Source organism: Vanacampus margaritifer, chromosome 3 (assembly GCF_051991255.1).
Source record: "Vanacampus margaritifer isolate UIUO_Vmar chromosome 3, RoL_Vmar_1.0, whole genome shotgun sequence".
NCBI lineage: Eukaryota > Metazoa > Chordata > Actinopteri > Syngnathiformes > Syngnathidae > Vanacampus > Vanacampus margaritifer.
Window position 1 is genome coordinate 65,312 of NC_135434.1, and position 17,189 is coordinate 82,500.

General features: G+C 49.1%; 2 protein-coding genes across 6 annotated transcripts in view; both read right to left on the bottom strand.

Annotated features, from left to right (window-relative positions):
• Positions 1-1,443: 1,443 nt before the first annotated feature.
• Positions 1,444-11,371, bottom strand: phf19 (PHD finger protein 19). Of its 4 annotated transcripts, none has more exons than XM_077561967.1 (14): positions 11,230-11,371; positions 8,037-8,249; positions 7,571-7,652; positions 7,184-7,288; positions 6,703-6,797; positions 6,247-6,395; positions 6,069-6,164; positions 4,094-4,283; positions 3,961-4,028; positions 3,011-3,145; positions 2,890-2,947; positions 2,753-2,817; positions 2,616-2,684; positions 1,444-1,895 (listed from the first exon to the last, which is right to left on the bottom strand). In XM_077561967.1, the coding sequence occupies exons 2-14, from the start codon at positions 8,241-8,243 to the stop codon at positions 1,595-1,597; spliced, it is 1,620 nt and encodes a 539-aa protein (XP_077418093.1). In that variant the 5' UTR covers positions 8,244-8,249; positions 11,230-11,371; the 3' UTR covers positions 1,444-1,594. The 4 variants fall into 4 exon arrangements, with proteins under 4 accessions (XP_077418093.1, XP_077418092.1, XP_077418096.1 ...); XM_077561966.1 differs by having other exon boundaries at positions 2,890-2,950; XM_077561970.1 differs by lacking the exon at positions 2,616-2,684.
• A 107-nt stretch (positions 11,372-11,478) lies between these two features.
• Positions 11,479-17,189, bottom strand: part of LOC144049239 (fibrinogen C domain-containing protein 1-like) — a 7,815-nt gene continuing 2,104 nt past the window's right edge. The window contains exons 3-8 of one of the 2 annotated variants that reach the window (XM_077561972.1): positions 15,888-16,254; positions 14,975-15,020; positions 14,767-14,903; positions 14,135-14,231; positions 13,109-13,288; positions 11,479-12,879 (exon numbers count right to left, since the gene is read on the bottom strand). In XM_077561972.1, coding sequence (XP_077418098.1) covers positions 12,620-12,879; positions 13,109-13,288; positions 14,135-14,231; positions 14,767-14,903; positions 14,975-15,020; positions 15,888-16,254 — 1,087 coding nt within the window. In that variant the 3' untranslated portion in view covers positions 11,479-12,619. Of the gene's footprint in view, positions 12,880-13,108; positions 13,289-14,134; positions 14,232-14,766; positions 14,904-14,974; positions 15,093-15,887; positions 16,255-17,189 lie in introns of both variants that reach the window. The other variant, XM_077561971.1, reaches the window with a different exon arrangement.

A 17,189-nucleotide genomic window follows, 5' to 3' on the forward strand; every position in this document is an offset into this window, starting at 1 on the left:
CTTCCGTTGACTTACATTATGGTGGGAAGCGTGACGACGTGATGAGGAAAGCCAAGGGGTCAAAGGTCAACAACAAGGCCCACCTGAGCGCGGTTGCTAGGGATGTAGCGATATCCAAAAATCACATTACGATGAAAATAAGTGCACAATACGATAATTAGCACAATATTGTGGGGAGCTTGGCGATAAATAGGATATCATGAAATGAGCTTTACGATACGATAATTATTACGATATTGTGGGGAGGTTCGCGAAACAAAGAAAGCTCACAAGCATGTGTAGAAACTCGCGATATTGTAAATGAATACATTCAATTTAACAAAAGCTCATCTTGGGGGAGGAGCACAATATTGCGTTTGTGTACATAACAGCAGTGACGTAGAAGTAGGCTTGGCCATGTCCTCGTCATGGGCTCCTATTGGCTGAGTGGCGCAAAGCATCATGGTCTATGTAGTTCACAATATTGAGTTTGGCTGAAGCGGGCCAAAAGTCATGTTTTTTTTTGATGGCAATGTTGAAAAATATTTGCTGGTATGACTGATTTAGAGGACTGATAAAGTGGCCTAAACATTCCTAATTAAAATTAAACTGCACTAATAAAACCACCACCAGAGGGTGCTAGAACTGCACAAATAGAATATAACCGAACATTTTTAATAGGGGTGCTGCTTTTAACATCGTGACATGACGACGACGATATTGTGGCACTTTTAAGATCGCCGCCATCATTACATCTGCAGCGGTTACCATAGCAACAATTCATGAGCCGAGTGGCCGTGTAGAGGCTGGAAACTGCAGCCTGAGGGCCCTTCGAGAAGAGCGGGATGACGACATCATCATCATCATCATCATCATCATCATGCTTCAGCAGTCTTCTTGTCAACAGCATGAGCCGACATCATCGATGCTCAAGGGCACACGAGCAGTTATTGACATTTTGTGCTTTCTTTCAATTGTTGGCGATGAGGAAATCAGCAGTGCAAGCTTCTCCTTTCGATGTCCTGCTTTCATCATAGCAGATCGCTGTCACGTCAAATCTTGACATTTTACATCCATTTCAAGCTGAAAGCCAAATATGGTGAACTTTTGGGGCGTAGGAAGCATTTTAGGGCTCCCTGCTTGACAGTCCTGCAGCTTGCACTGCTTGAAATGAGGCCAACGTGAATGCTAATGTTTTTAAGAACATGCACGTAACGCAGGGGTGCCCAAGTCCGGTCCTGGAGCGCCCCGGCCTAGCCACACCGTTTTCCATGTCTCCCTAATCCAACACGGAGGAACCAAATGATCAGCAAACTTTGCAGAAGCCTGATCCTGAATCAGGTGTGTTGGAGGAGGGAAACCCGAGCTACGTTCAACCTTAGCATGAAGCTAGCAGATTAGCTTGAGCTTTTTTGCAGTGGACTTGAAATGAAGAGCTTGAAGATTTTTCTTTGGAGACGTGCGCACAAGTTGGACACATTTATTTTGTTTCTCAACATCTTTGACGACGTGACGCAGAAGTGCAAATTCAGAGAGGACATTTTCTCTGGCTTGCGTGTTGATGATCCCGTGGGCACATGGCGTGGTGGCGTGCGTGCGTGCGTGCGCCTCGCCTCTAGTAAGGTGCGGCGCTCTCCCACTGCAGCAGGTACTGCAAGTGGCCGTCGGCGGTGCGGCGGCGCGCCAGCACGTGGCAGCGCTCGCCACCCGAGGCTCTGCCCAACAACGCCGAGATGGCGACGCGCAGGCGGGACGCGTCGGAAGGACGGACGGACGGCAAGCGGGACGATGGGACGGCGTGCGGGCCTTCCTCCTCGCCGCTTGCGCAAGGCGCCTCCTCCGCCGCCTCACTGCCATTGGCTGCCTGCTTGTAGGCGGAGCTGGCCAACTTCCTCTTCCTGCTGCCCATCTTTTGCCTGAAGACAAAGACAAAAAATTGGAAGATCACAACATTGCCGTTTGGGTTCAATCCCGACGAGATCGAGTCCAGCTTGTCTCAATATGCAAATAGGCGACAATTAGTCTTGAAGACGCTGCCGGATGAAGCCAATTGCGTGCGGCACGTCGCGCCGCGTGTGCGTCAGTTCATCAACATGCGGCGAGGCTCAGCCGCTTTTCACAATGATCAATCACGCCGTTTCTACCAAGTACGGCTTCAAATGTTCTCCCGTCCTTTCTGCCGTCTTTTGTCTTCATGAGCAGCTGCGCCATAAAAAGCAACATTTGGTTGACTCTTTTGTCCGTTCAAGCGACCGCAAAGCAAGAAATGAGCATTTTAGAAGATCAGCGATGAGAAAAAGGACTTCACGCTGTACGAGACTCGATGGTGACAAATCAGGCAAGCGGCTCTTTTGCCGTCCAGCGTCCCCGAGGGGGCGTTCCCGCGACCACGCCACCTGCAAAAGGTCAATAGGATGGCATGGCGAGAAAGGTTTCTCGGGGAGGAGCAATATGGCGGCCGTCGTGGGACTGAAAACGCAGTTTCCTCTCTCAGTCGCTGTTCAGGGTTCGACCCCAGATCTCCAAAATATCCCAACGAGAACATCCAAGCAATGGATTGGAGTTGAGCAATTGGCATGCGCTGCCATTTTGTGGAAGCAAAAGGTTTGGACGCTCTCACAACATTTGGTTGCTACCTGTTGCCGGCGCTGACGGAAGTTGCCGCCGACGAGTCCCCGGAGTCCCGCTCGATGCCGGACGTGCGACTGCAACACGACATTCTCGTCAGCGCCCGCCCCCGTCTGTGCGTGCGTGCGTGCGTGTGCGCAAAAACCTTTTGAGCTTGTGCAGTTGGTCCAGGGTGAAGTCAAAGATGGCGGCCATGTGCTGACGATGGTTCTGCCGGCACAACGGCAAAGCATTAGCTTCAGCAGACGGCAAACATCAGCAGACCAAAGCAAGCGTCCTTACGTCGGGGACGGCGTCGTCAAACAACCACTTGGACTTGCGCTTCCTCCTCTCGGACGAGCTGCTGCGTGCGCACGCGCGTTACGCATCAACAAAAGGATAATTCACGTGTGGCGCCACCTACCTGATGGCGCCGACGGCCTTCTTGCAGTCCCGCCCCCGTTCGCCGGGAAAAAGTTTGGGGGGCGGCGTGGGAGGAACGCGCGTCCTCAGACGAAAGATGCACTTCCTTTTTTTCATCTCTTTCCCGCACAGGAACCTGCGCGCACGCACGCACGCACGCACGCACGCACGCACGATAAATGCATGGCAGGCTGGATGTTCTCAATGCAAAATATCGTTTCACATTCATAAACAGCAAAGTGGACAAATACGCTTACCAAATGCAAATTATTTTCTTCAAATTCAATACAGTAATTGATTTTATAGCAAGTCATTCATGACATTTGTGTTGAGGCCATTTTCTGACACTAGGTGGCATTAGTCATTCATGTTGGACATTGGTGAGAGGAAGAGTCTGTTTTTGTTTCCAAATTCACAGCCATTTGTATTTGGAACCCGAAGCCACTTGTGCATTTTCTTGATTGCATATTTTCATCACATTCATCGTCGCCAAATTGGCTTCGAGCGACGCCTTTGCGCAACGTACGTATGCAAAATCCATTTGGAACTCGACATGGTGTGGAATGCTTCTTTTTGGGGCCTTCATTTGAGCAAAATCCATTTCATGACCCGTCCAAAAAAGAACAGCAATGAAGAAGCGCCTTTTTGGTGGAAAAGCACGATGTCCCACGATGCATTGCGGCAATCAGCGGCACGCAAGGCAGATCGACCTCAAGCGAATGAACCGGGCGGCCGTGAATATCTGACAAACGGCGAGCGTCAGCAGAATCCAGGTCCACAAAGTCCAAACAGGTGGAGACCAGCTGGTTTACCCGCCGCTTGATTGGAAACGCCAACCCGTGCTAATGCCAGTTTTGGACTTTGCGGAGTGGGATTCCTCGAAAGCAGCGTGCCAGGGGTTTGCGCGGCCGGGCCAACGGCGGGTAGTGTCGGAAACAGATTTGCACTTACTTGCTCTTGTACTTGTTGAGGGCGTCGAGCAGGTGCTGCCCCCTGTCTGCCGGAGGCGTGTTGGCCAGCTACAGGTTGCGCAAGCAGACGGTTAGCGGCAGGCCGCAAATTCGGGCCGGCGCGGCGTCGCTACCTTTGCCAGCTGCAGGGCTTCCCAGCGCGCGTTGGCAAAAGTCAGGATCTCGTCCAGCTCAAAGTACTTCTTCTTGTAGCTCAGCGACAGGTTGTAGAGGACCAGGTGGACCAGGTCCACCCAGCGCAGAGGCAAACGCCGCAGCTGCTCACATCCTTTGTTGCACACGCAGCACGTGAACAAGTAGAACCTGCAGCACAAAAGCACGTCTTCAACGCCAAATCCCCAAGATCCCTTGGCTTGCCGCCGACGGACAAGCGGACGCATTTTCTCACGACGCAAGCGCCTTTCAAAACACACAGGCATGGGCCGATACTCCATTTTGACGCCGCGAGAACCGTGAGCAAAAATAGCGCGGTACTAAAGTTGCAGCTCTAAAATGTCCCTTTTCAAAAATATTTGGGTAAATAAAAACAGCTCTTTTTCGCCATTCAACACATTTGATTTTCAAGCTAAAAATAGACACTTTGGTAACGAGTAGCACGCAAAGTTTAAATAAATCAATGTTGACGTTCTTCTTTTTAGCAAGTCCCATCGCTGGGGAGCTATTTTTAGACTCGCTTGCACCTACACATGTACACTTATTATTGATGTATTAATTTGAAGGCCAATAAGCGTCTCCCCTAATTAGAGATGGGACGTTTGACACTGAGACTCGTGCGTCAGCCGAGTGAGACCGACCGCTCGAAACAATCAAAAGCCTCGATGAAACCTCCGTGATCACGTGCTGATGACGTATGCGGCTTTATGCGCGCTAATGAGATAGCGGAAACGACGCAACTGATTCAAACCTTTTGGCGCGGCGTCAGGCGCACAATTCCCTCATGTAGATATTTGCTTCACTTTATGTTCACCTGGGAAAGTTAATTATTCGCTACGTTTCCAACAAAAGCACTCCCACAATGATGCATTTACAGTTTCCAATTATGCATTATTTTTAAATCGTGTGTCGAAGATACAGGCTTGACCCAAGTATTTTCCACCGGGTTGCTATAAGCGCTTCTCCAAGACCCTCAGTCACATCTCCCGAAGACTGATGTTGAAATACTTGTCATCTGGCTTCACAGCGCACTTGTGTCATATCCAAATCGTTTCTAAAAATCGAATGAGTAACAGGACATCACATTGAACCATAGTACTGGTACAGTGTCAAAATATTGCAACACTTCCAAGTGTACCTGATGATCATTCGACAGACACAAATGTTATGTACTGGTGTTATGTTGGAATATAAAATCAGGCGAATCCCTTTGAAGATTAGAGCTGCTATGACTCCAGCTGACCACCAGATGTCACCGGTACGATCTATCTTACGGGGCTTTGAAACTTCGACTCTTTTTCCAAATGGATCAGCCGAAAGCCTCAAAAGCTTCAACAAGGCTTCCTTGTCCCATCTCTACCCCTAATCCGCACCTCTCTCTCTTTCTTCCCTCCTCCTCCACGTGCACTCGCTGTCGAAGGAAAAGAACGTTCAAAGAAACTACAGATTGGTTTGACAGACCGTATTAACGCTTATTGAAACCTTGATTTTTTTCTAAAACCACACTAAATCGTGCCTAAAAATACATTTACCAAAGTCGTCGTCTGCCATTTCCAGTCATGAAGTCAAAGTTCAGCAAGCACAAGTCACCACTTTGAAGAAAATAGTAGGCAAGATTACGGGCTGCAAAACAAAAGACTTTGTTTGAGGGTCCGAATTCATTTGTCGCCGACGGCCCACACGGGCCTCACAATGTTGACGTTCTTCTTTTCTAAACGTTTGCATTGACTGGAGTTTCTTCTTCGATTTCTTTTTGCAGCGAAAGAGCGAGCGAGGAAGCGAGAGAGAGGGAGGGAGGGTCCGGTCGCGAGGAAGCGAGAGAGAGGGAGGGAGGGTCCGGTCACGAGGCGGCCGGCGGGTCCGAGTCGGCCTTTGAAGCATTTGCCAGGTCGCTTCACAGCAAAGGAACGGGTGGGTTTTTTTTTTTTTGCTCACCTGTCCCCGAACATCATGCTGTCCTGCAGACACTGCGTGCACGCCTCGTGGAACCACTGCTGACACCCCAAACACTGCAGCATCTTCAGGTACCACCTACGAACGCACGCACGCACGTCAACATCAACATCAACATCAACACTACTCTGCGTGCGTGCGTGCGTGCGTGCCGTCTTACTCTCCCGGGCCTCCGCAGTAGCAGTAAGACTGCTGCTGATTAGTCCGATGCTGAGCGTCCCATTCCAAAGCGTCCAGGTCGTAGGACAGAACCTGCTTCATGGACAACAGAGCTTTGGCCAGGGGCCCCTTCTTCAGAGCGCCCCCTTTCTGCGGGGAGGGAGGGCCACAACTGTCATCAAGGTGCGTGCGTGCTAGTGTTCATTTCATCAATGAAAATGTCAAGTTGTTTTTCATCAAAAAGATGAGATAACATTTGATGTGAAATAGTTTAAAATCCAAAATGTTTCCTTGGACTACAATAAAGACTAAAATGCTAGATTTAGAGCAGACTCAAAATGGACTACACAAAAACAGGATGAGGTTGATTAAGTATGATCAAAACTAACAAGTGTGATTTCGTAAAACTGGACTAAAACGAATTAAAATGGTGGATAAAATGAACACTCGTGCGTACCCTGACGGCCAGGGCGAAGACGCAACGTCGACAAAACCAGGGACTGGTGTCAGCGCTGCCCTCTACAGGAGGAATGTGGCACTGTTGGTGGAAACCTGACGCGCAGACAGACAATCAGCACACAACTGGATGCAGGTGCAAACATCAATCCATTCTCAAATGATCCTTTTTGATCGACGAGGAATCGCTCTCTATTGAAATTGTCCAAATGTCGTTCATTTCAATATTTTTCCATTTCTGCCGTCCTCCATTAACGCGGGCTGATTATCGTCGTGTTGAATCCAAATGAAAAATTTGCTTTCACTTTGGAGACCGATGATTAAAATGCTGGCCGATTTCAATCATCGTTCATTCATGTCTCTGCACTGGCAGTGTGTGTGTGTGTGTGTGTGTGGGGGTGGGGGGGGGGGGAATACTTTTGTTTTTTTTGCCGATTAACCAATGACTGAAATAACCATTAGTTGCATCCAATAATTGTCACCTATGCCGCACTTTCCACAAATGAGGATTTGGTTGAGTTGAGTTGCAGCGCTCGGCCCCGCCTCCAGACACACCGAGCAACGAGGCTCCTCCCCCGGCACACCGGCTGCAAGGTGATTGGATGAATCTTACTTACACGGTCACTCAGTCTGTGCCCAAATTCACAAGGCCGGCCGGGTCCTCCGAGGTGCGAATTTGTCAGCTCCAATGAATGGATTGTCGGTCAACGCGCTAGCGACAAGCAGCAATCCTTTCATATGGGAGTGCGTGCGTGCTGTCGAGTGGCGCCAGGAGTGACGTCACTCGGCCAACAAATTGGCACTTGGGAGGACGCGGCCGGCCTTGTGAATTTGGACACAAGCTGTGCGTATGCGTGCGTGTGTGTCACCGTGCTGGATGTCTTTCCATAGCACCCAAAACTTGGAGTTGTCCTCAAAGGTGACAAAGCAGCTGCGTCGTGGTGGGCTGACCTGTGCACCAATCAGAGCAGAGTTGACCAACACACACGGTGGCGTAGCCACAAGAAAAAGATGGAGGAAAAAAACATGATTTTTTTTTTTTAGGATTTTTTTCTTTCCTATCGTCGACGTTATTGTGATCATTATGGCACGGTGAGGTTCGCATTGTGCTAATATGGTGACATTTGGATATGGTTACATGGACACAGGAGCAATTTTCAACATCGTCAAGACAATTTCCAACATTTGAGGGAAAACGCCCAGCGCGATTTGTTCTCTCTCTCAAATATGCAAAATATTCAAGATTTGAAATTGAAAAAGTGAGACGGCGTACTCCATGAAAATCATCAATCTGACAAATGTGCCAAATCCTAATGAAGATTTGTGGTGCTTTACCCGCAGGATCTTGCCCACGTAGTAGAGTCCATCCGACCAATGGCAGAGCACAAACTGGTTCACGCCGAGGCTGCACTGGGGACCGACGTCATCATCATCCTCCGGCCTGATGTCATCCTCGCTCCCCTCCCAACGCGCAGGAGCGCAACTGGGCGCCGGCGTCACAGGCTCCGCCAGGCGGGAGACTTCCAACATGTCCTCAAACATGCCAACCTGTCACGTCACCATCAACGTTTTGTTTGAACAGTGAATGTTATGAATCCTTTGAATGTTTGTCGAACATGCAACTGCAATTGAGAAAGAAATTGCAACAAGTGGTGTCTGGTGGGCCGCTTAGTTTGTCTGGCGCACAGTTGAGGTTCTCGGTTCTCGGTTCTCGGTTCTCTGCTCTGCCTGGTCCAGTCTCGAGTGTGACGTTGTTTTGCTGGCTTCGCGTACTATGCACAGAGTGGAATACCTTTGATGGGCTGGACGTGGATACGGCTGCTGTGACTGTAACCGACTATATTCAATTCTGTGTGGACAACATCATTCCTACAAAGGAAATAACTGTTTACCCCAACAACAAAGCGTACATTAATAAGGAGGTTAAAGACTGTATTAACCGCAAAAAAAGGGCATTTAAGAACCAGGACAGAGCCCAGCTCAAACTGGTTCAAAAAGAACTCAAAAACATGCTTAGAGAAGCAAAAAGGAAGCACAAAGAGACTATAGAAAAACACTTTGCTGCTAACAACTCTAAGAAAATGTGGGACACCACGAGGAGGATCACCAACTCGACTCCTGCTCAAAAAGGTCTCAGCACTCTAATTGACCTCCAGAAGGCAAGGGCGCTGAATGACTTTTATTTAAGATTCGAAACCCAGGACTTCTCCTCTAAATGTGGGGAGGTCCTGAGGTCCATTTCAGTGAATGAGCAGGACTCAAGGCTGGTCATTCATCCCCATGACGTCCAATCTGCTTTTAGGTCTGTCTGCACAAAGAAGGCCTCAGGACCGGATGGGATATCTGCCCTTCTGCTAAAATCCTGTGCAGAGGAGCTCACAGCGGCCTGGCAGCCCATCTTCCACAGATCTGTGGACTCACACTCCATTCCCAGTCTCTGGAAAAAAATCTGTAATCACCCCGCTTCCTAAAAAACAATGTCCTGTGGTCAATAATGACTTCAGGCCTGTGGCTCTAACTTCCATTGTCATGAAGTGTTTCGAGAGGCTGATGGTGACTCGGCTCAGGGGGGAGGTGGATGCACACTTAGACTCCCTTCAGTTTGCCTACAAGCGGGTTCGGGTCGCGGCACTGACGATGCTATCAACAGCATCACACATCTGGTCAGCAAACATCTGGACGTCCCTAAAGCTTATGCACGTGTGTTGTTCGTTGACTTGAGCTCAGCGTTCAACACAATGCAGCCGCACCTGCTTTTGGGTCAACTGAAGGAGAGAATGTGAACCCGTACATCTCGAGGTGGTATCACTCCTTCCTGACACAGCGCACACAGCAAGTCAGGGTCAACAGCTCCCTCTCGGAACCCAGATTGATAAGCACAGGCGCCCCGCAGGGCTGCGTCAGCGCCCCACAGGGCTGCGTCAGCGCCCCGGTCCTCTTCACGCTGTACACAAATGATTGTGTGACATCATTAAGTTCTCTGATGACGCCGCTATCGTCAGCTTGCTGCAGGCCGGCGCTAGCCCACTGGATTATTTCTCAGAAATAGAGAAATTTGTCCAGTGGTGTGACCGGAATCATCTTGTGCTCAATGTGGGGAAGACAGAGGAGGTGATATTTGATCCAAAAACTGTTGATGACCACGGGCCAGTCGTCATTAAAAGCAACCACATCAGCCAGGTGGCTTCATACGGGTATCTGGGGGTCCACATCGACAACACACTCAGCTGGAGGGTACACGTTGGAAGTCTCTGCTCCAAACTCCAACAGCGTCTCTATTTCCTACGCAGACTTCGGGTCTATGGAGTGGAGCAGAGGATCATGCTGTTGTTCTACCGGGCTGCATTGGAAAGTCTCATCAAATACGGCATTGCGGCCTGGTACGGCAACCTGACTGTGCAGTCCAGGTCTCAGATTGCCGGTCTGGTGCGGACTGCCGTGAAGATCATGGGGGTCAGGAATCATCCTTCCCTACAGATGCTTTATGAGCGGTCCGTCACCGGACTGGCACAGAAAATTGTTACTGATCCAACTCACATTCTGCATCATGAGTTCCAGCTACTGCCTTCCGGCAGGAGATTCAGGGCCCCCAGAACCAGGCTGAACCGCTACAAGAACTCATTCCTGCCGACATCCATCAAATTACTTAATAACCGACATTAACTAAGTGGTGCAATATATATATATATAGGAGTGTGTGTGTATTATTTATTTTTTATATATTTATTTTATTTATTATTTATTTATTTGAATTATCTCTCTATTCTGTTGTTTTTCTTACTGTAAACTACTGCTGCACTTCTTATTTAATTTTGATTTTATCTCTTTCTATTCTGTTGTCTTTTCCTTACTGTAAACTGCAGCTGGACGGAGTCCAGGAAAAAGTTTCCCACGGGGAAAATAAAAGTATATCGTATCGTATCGTATGTGTCATCGCCCTCTTTCTCCCACACACCAAACAAAAAATAGGAAAGAAGTATGACCAACATTTATATACACTGGCGTAATATGGGGAGAATGTGGTGTCTTTAAAAGTTCAACACAGCTCAGCTTTACTTAACAAATGTAGAGCAGTAAAATAATAAAGTCAGTGTAGCATTAGCATTAAAAAAAAAAAAAGGGGGGGGGTAGACTTCGTCGTCGTCGCGCGCTCCGAATATTCAACAGAAGATTCGATCTGCTTCATTGTCGCGAGCAGAAGTCCGCAAAGTCGTGTAAATGACGCCCAATGCAAAAGTTGCGCTTCATCTCGCAGCCGGCAGGAGATTTTGGCGTCCCTTCAACGTCACAAACGACGTTTACTGGCTCACTTAGGTGTGTGTGTGTGTGTGTGTGTGTGTGTGTGTGTGTGTGTGTGTGTGTGTGTGCGTGTGTGTGTGTGTGTGCGTGTGTGTGTGTGTGTGTGTGTGTGTGTGTGCGTGTGTGTGTGTGTGTGTGTGTGTGTGTGTGTGTGTGTGTTTTGCTAGCGACACACAAGTATCGTTGTGGTTGAAGAAGAAACCAAAGATTAAAAGAAGCGTCAAGTTACCGTGTTGAATGTTGTCGGATGTTGATGCGCCGCCGCTTTTGTCGCGTCTTCTTCTCGTCGGTTGGACGCCGCAGCCTGTCAGGCGTCCGCTTCAAACCATCATCGCCATCTTTTTTGCTTTTCCCGCCAAACACCGCCTGGGTTTTCCCCTCATTTGCATACAAGACGTCACAGTACGTCATCAACAGTCGTCGCGACGCACGAGGGAGGTTTGTTCGTTTTCTCCTATCAATGTGAAAGGATGGAAAGTTTTGTTTTTTTCATACATGCATTTATTTATCCATTTAAAAAAAATACCCCTCAATATTAACAAATTAGTTCTGAGACAAAACAAAGTCACTTATTTTGAATCCATTGCAAAGAAATTATACGTAATCATCAATCTTTATTAGGAGAACTGCACATAGTAAAAAAAAAAAAAAAACATCACTATTGTTCCCAATTGTTTTTAAATCAAGTGCATTGTAATTTTAGATCTTTTAAATAGATCACTTTAAAAAAAAACGTGAATCTTTGATGAATATATTTCTGTTAATAACCACTCATTCTCTAAATGAACTGAATGACCGAATTTATTTGTAGGGATGTTCGATACCTTTTTTTTTTTCAGACCAGCTCAGGGACGAGCACTCAACTCTTGAGTAGTGAGCAATATCTGTATCAGGTACTTTTGATACATAAATACCCCCCCCCCCCAAAAAAAACATGATTATTAAAGAAAGACCTATATATTCTAATACATCTTTTTTTCTTCTAATTGCATAAAATGAATGGCATCATTTCTATTCTTCTCATTTCTGATTTCTAGTTCCTGATTGTAAAATGGCCACAAGAGGCCGCAGTCGTGAGTAGTGAGACCTTGAAATGATAAAGCCAGGTACCGGCTCGATGACGATACCGATACCTACCTGCTATCGGTACTCGCCAGGCCCTGTTTATTTTATAATATTTATTTATATTTATTTGTACTGTTAAAAAAAAATAAAGTAATTCAAATGAGCAAAGGATAGCTTTGTTTCATTCATCGCTGGGCGATTCTTAAGATTCCAATCACGTTTTTTTTTTTTGATGAAAATTTTTAGAAAAGAATAAATACAGTAACCTGCTGGAACACTAAAGCGGCCATGTTAATAAAGCGGACGTTTATCCCCCCCCCCCCAAAAAAAGTCTTTCATGACAAGCTGGACATTCAACACAACACAAGTTGCTTCTAGAGTGCGCCAAAAAGAGGCTGGCAGCTACGTGAGTAAAGGAGGAATGGCTTGAAGCCCTCAAGATGGCGGAAGCCGCACTTTGACCGCTCCAAGCATCTTGATGAGCGGGACCCGATGGCGGAACGATGCGAGCGTGCCATGCGTCGGCGCCGACGGGACCAGCGAAGGCCGAACGGTCAGTTGGCTTTGGCCGCGGGCCGAATCTTCATCTCGCTGAATCGGAGCGAGTACTGCCAGCCGGTCCAGCTGGACCACTCCACGCCGTCGGCGTAGGACGCGTGGTTCCCGCCCAGGTACTGGCCGTTCAGGTTGGACGTGTGACAGTTGCGGTACCACCAAGCACCCTGGTAGTAGGTGGCGCAGTTGTTCTCAGACTGGTCCCGGTCCCGGTCTTTGGTGGTGAACTGCATCCCGGAATGCTTCAGGAGGGAATCGCCTGGAGGGCACACGGACGTCGGGCCACAAGTTGGGCGACATTTTGCCACATTTCAGGCTTCAAACATAAAGATGTCCAATTGGATTTGTATCAATTTAGATGAGGGACTCGTCAGACCGCGTATTGTTTATGCGTCTTCAGTGCCAACAACGGCTAACCCTTGCTCAGAAAGTTGAAGGGGTCATAAGGCACTGCAACTAGTGCGGATGAGGGTGCTCGGAGTTGCTACCTGCCGTTCCGGAGTAGCGCTCCACCGCCAGCGGGTATCCGTCCTCCTCGGGGTTGACGGAGTCTCGGCCCACGGAGAAGTCGCCGTAGTGAGCGAAGGCCGTGGCGTTGTCAAAGTCGGCCATGTCGATCCGCAGCTCGTACCCGCCTGACCGCGTCAGCGCGTAGATCCTCTGCAGGCCTGATCAAGTATTTGACAATTAGCAATAATTGTCTTAATGTTGTCCTTTGTTTGAAAAGGAAACAACACAAAAACAGTTCAAGGTTGAACATTAATTGTGAGTAAGCAACTTGATGATACCTTCATTAAAAAAAGAAAAAATGATATATCATCATTTTCGCTATTGTCGATACTGGTCCTGTATTTGCCTGGTATCGGATCGATACCAAAATTTGCAGTATTGCAAACCACCAGCCGTTAGCTCACAGCTGGTGCCGTGGCCCCAAAGCCCGCCTCTTTTCGCACATGAGCCAATCACAGCACACACACGGCCCGCCTTCTTCTTCTTCTTCTTCTTCTTCTTCTTCTTCTTCTTCTTCTTCTCCTGGAGCTCACGTTGCCAGCGACAACTGGCCTGAAGTGTCTTTGTTTCGTCTGCAAATCGAACTGACCCGTGGTAATGAGGGCAAACGTCCATCAGAGTTGTTTCAACTCCATCTCAGTGTCAAAAATGGAATACTTTCAAAAATGGAAGCAGGAATTTGGGGAGTTCCCAGAACGGCCAGCCGCCCCCGGCAATAAAGATCAATGGCTGCCAGTCGCCGGTCGCCGTGCAGGGTGAGGGTCCCTCCCCAAGGTGCCCAATGACGAGAACGGCTCCTCAACCAGGCCCCCATTTTGTTTGCAGTTTGTCTCTGGTGTGGACCAACACAGACACTTTTCAAGCAACCCTGTGGGTGTTCAATTCACTTGACTTGATGTACTTGCGCTCAAGTCTCAAATATTAAAATGCGGCCATCGAGGGTAGCTAGTCGTTGTGTGTGTGTGTGTGTGTGTGTGTGCGTGGAGTAAATGTGCATTTCTGACCTAGCCAGTGCTCCCCCGTCGTCGTTCCAAAGCCGTCTCGGTATGCATCCCAACCACGGAAGAAATTTACAGAGCCGTCCTGTCTTCTCTGGATCACCTGCTCACGCACACGCACAGACACACGCACACACACATGCATGCACACACACACACACACGCACGCACACACACACACACACACACACGTCAGCCTGACAGCTTGAAGTGTGCTGTTTGCCCACTAAGCAAATTAGCATGATTAGCTCATTAGCAATGACGTGTACTGAGGTGAGCGGCTAATGAGCTCACAGCGTAACGCTAACCCCGGCGCCGTATCTCACTGAGCGGCAGCCAAAGTGGCCTTTGGGCAGGTTTGCAAACACTTTTCTTGCCGGCAGCCGGAAGCGTTTGTCGGTCAGATGTGTCACCAAAGTTGTTTGTTATCTGCCGATGTTGCATGAGCGAGCGTCCAAATGATGCGGAGCCACCGGCACACCGCGCCACCAGTTAGCCAAGTGGGAATGGTGCGGCCATTTTGTTGATGTACGCCAGCATTGGTCAGTGACGTTGACAAATCTTTGCAACCTTGGCAGACATCTTGAGTGAACGCATCCTTGATTGTGTGTTTTGTGTTTTTTCCAGCGAGCACGTACGGTCCAGCCTCCCGCGTCCGTGCTCAAGTCGCAGTAAACCATGAAGCCGTCGGGCTGGTGGACGGGAAAGATGGAGTAGACGCCGTCTCGGGAGTTTCCCGCCGCCATCACTTCACTGCAGTCTCTGGGCGTGGCCGCTGGAGGGAACAATGGCGGCGTGAAAGAAGGCAACAAAGGCGCTCGAACCCGAGGCGGACGGGCAGCACACCTTTGTTTTTGTCCCCGTCAAGTCTGCTCAGACTCTGCGTCTCCCTCTGCAGGTTGGACAGAGAATCGGTCAGAGCCGAACTGAGCTTGAGGACGCCGGCGTGCTCGTCTGACAGCGCCTGCGCAAAACATGTCAAACATTTTCACGTGTACACGTCATGATCATATTTTTATTTACTGCTTTACTATCGTCTGCTGTTTGCGCTGTCCAAATCGGATTTGAGATCTGCCGTGAACTGGAACGACAGCCAAAGCGAGACGGGGACGGTTTGTTTGCATTCCAAAAAGGAATCGTGTTGTGTTGTGTTATTGACAATCGTATTTTATTTCTGTGCAGCGCTTTGTTGCTACCGTGTTTGCTTTTTGTTCCAGAAATCAAGTCGGATTGAGACGAAGATTTTTCCTACGAAATCGTGCAACAGCCGACGTGGACGCAACCTTTTGGACTGGCAAACTCATTCCAACGCATTTCAATACCTTCCAAGCACTTTCTAAACCTGTTCCGACGTATTTGCAGACTCGGAACAGGTCACACGTCTTTTTAATAAAAAAACAAAAAACGGAAACACCGAGATCAGTTTTCGATTCGGCACCCAAAAATGAGCTCATCCAAAATGTGTGTTCGTCAGCGCCAGAGTAGCAACAAAAGTATGTGACATGCGCCGGCGAAGGGATGAATGGACGGCGCCTGTTGGGCCAGATGAGCAAATCTGGGGTCTTCATCTTGTAGTTTAGAAAGATTACGGTCGACGCGGCGTTGGAAACAATTTGTCATCTTGGTTTTCCAAGTGTGAGCTGATCACAAACTTGTCGTTGGGCCAATTTGCAAAAAGATGAGAACGAAAATGGAGCACCAAATCTGCGGCAGAAGTCCAGCGCGGCGAGAGTGACGAGGGACGACGGCACGTCCTCACCTGAGCCATGCGGTTCTGCTGGTTCTGCAGCTGTTCCAGCCTCTGCTCCAGAACCCCCTGGCCGCTTTTCAGGGCCTGCGCTTCCCGCCGGAGGTCGCGCGCGTGCCCGGCGGCCGCCTTGAGCTCCTCGGCCAGCGCGTGGACGCGTCCCGCCTCCTGCCAGTCTTCGGCGCTGCGCGTGCTCAGCGCCCGTATGAGCGACGTGTGCAGCGCCTCCCAGCGCTCGACGTGGCGGACCGGGTCGGGACAGTTGGGGTCCAAGAAGATGCTGATGGGTTCGCCGTCGCCCGCCCGCGACACCGTCACCAGGGCGCCCGAATCTTTGCCATTGGTGGAGATGACGGGAGACGAGGACGACGCTTGGTCTCTGTGAGCGGATTGACACGTGGAAAGTGAAAAACGATTTACGGTGGACGGTTGCATCTTCTGCTGCTTGCTATTGCCAGCGTTGGGGACGGGGCGGGCGACCAAAGCGTTTCAATCCGGGTCACGGCACCAATTGAACTTTGATATGATTTATTTCCAAAAAAGAGGACAGTGGGCCCGGCTTGGAGATTGGGGTGTAGCAGTGGCGGTCACATGCTGCACGACACCTCGTGTTAGTCGTGCAATGAAAAAACAACACTTTCAGGAATTTATTTAAAATTAAAAAAAAAAAATGCATAGACCGTATGTAAAAAAAGTGGTCTGTCCTCCCAAAAGAGGACGTTTGGTCCTTCTATGGTCCATGCTGGCAATAGTATACAAACAGGATTCACTTCAACTCATTCTTGAAGGAAATCTGAATTGTCAGGGTGCAAATGTCTTTGTTTCGTGCTTGCCGGTCCTCATGAGGACGAGCCGGAGTCGGTCCCGGCTGACTTTGGCCGAGTGCGCCCTCCGCTGGTCGCCAGTCAACGGCCAGGCGCAGGACAACCAGGTCAAGAAGGTCACAATCCCGCCAGAGTTTGGCTTTAGCCACAGGTGCTTGTCCTGATGACTTTGTTCACCTGCCAGTTGAGGAGACGCACCTGCGGCCAACGCCAAACTCTGGCAGGGTTTGGACTTTCTGGACCTGGATTTGCCGTCTCTGCAGCAAAACGTTGACTATAAAGAAACTTTGAAGGGAATTTGGAAGGGCTGCAAATGGCGGCTGGTCAAAACAGTACATGGCCGACAACGTCAAGGCCGACATTTTGTCCATGTGGCCCCGCTTGTCTCAACACGCCGTTGTGATGTCAATTGACAAAACTCATTCAAAATTCCGAACATTTGATGCAGCCCAAGGTCGGCGTGCGAACGCTAAGGCTGCAGGGTTAAGAA

Coding starts and splice junctions, on each gene's coding strand:
- phf19 (XM_077561966.1), bottom strand. CDS start 8,243: ATGTTTGAGGACATGTTGGAAGTCTCCCGCCTGGCGGAGCCTGTGACG. Junction 6,396..6,702: donor TCTTCGCCCTGGCCGTCAGG/GTACGCACGAGT, acceptor CCCTCCCCGCAG/AAAGGGGGCGCTCTGAAGAA. Junction 4,284..6,068: donor AGCATGATGTTCGGGGACAG/GTGAGCAAAAAA, acceptor TTTGTGCTGCAG/GTTCTACTTGTTCACGTGCT.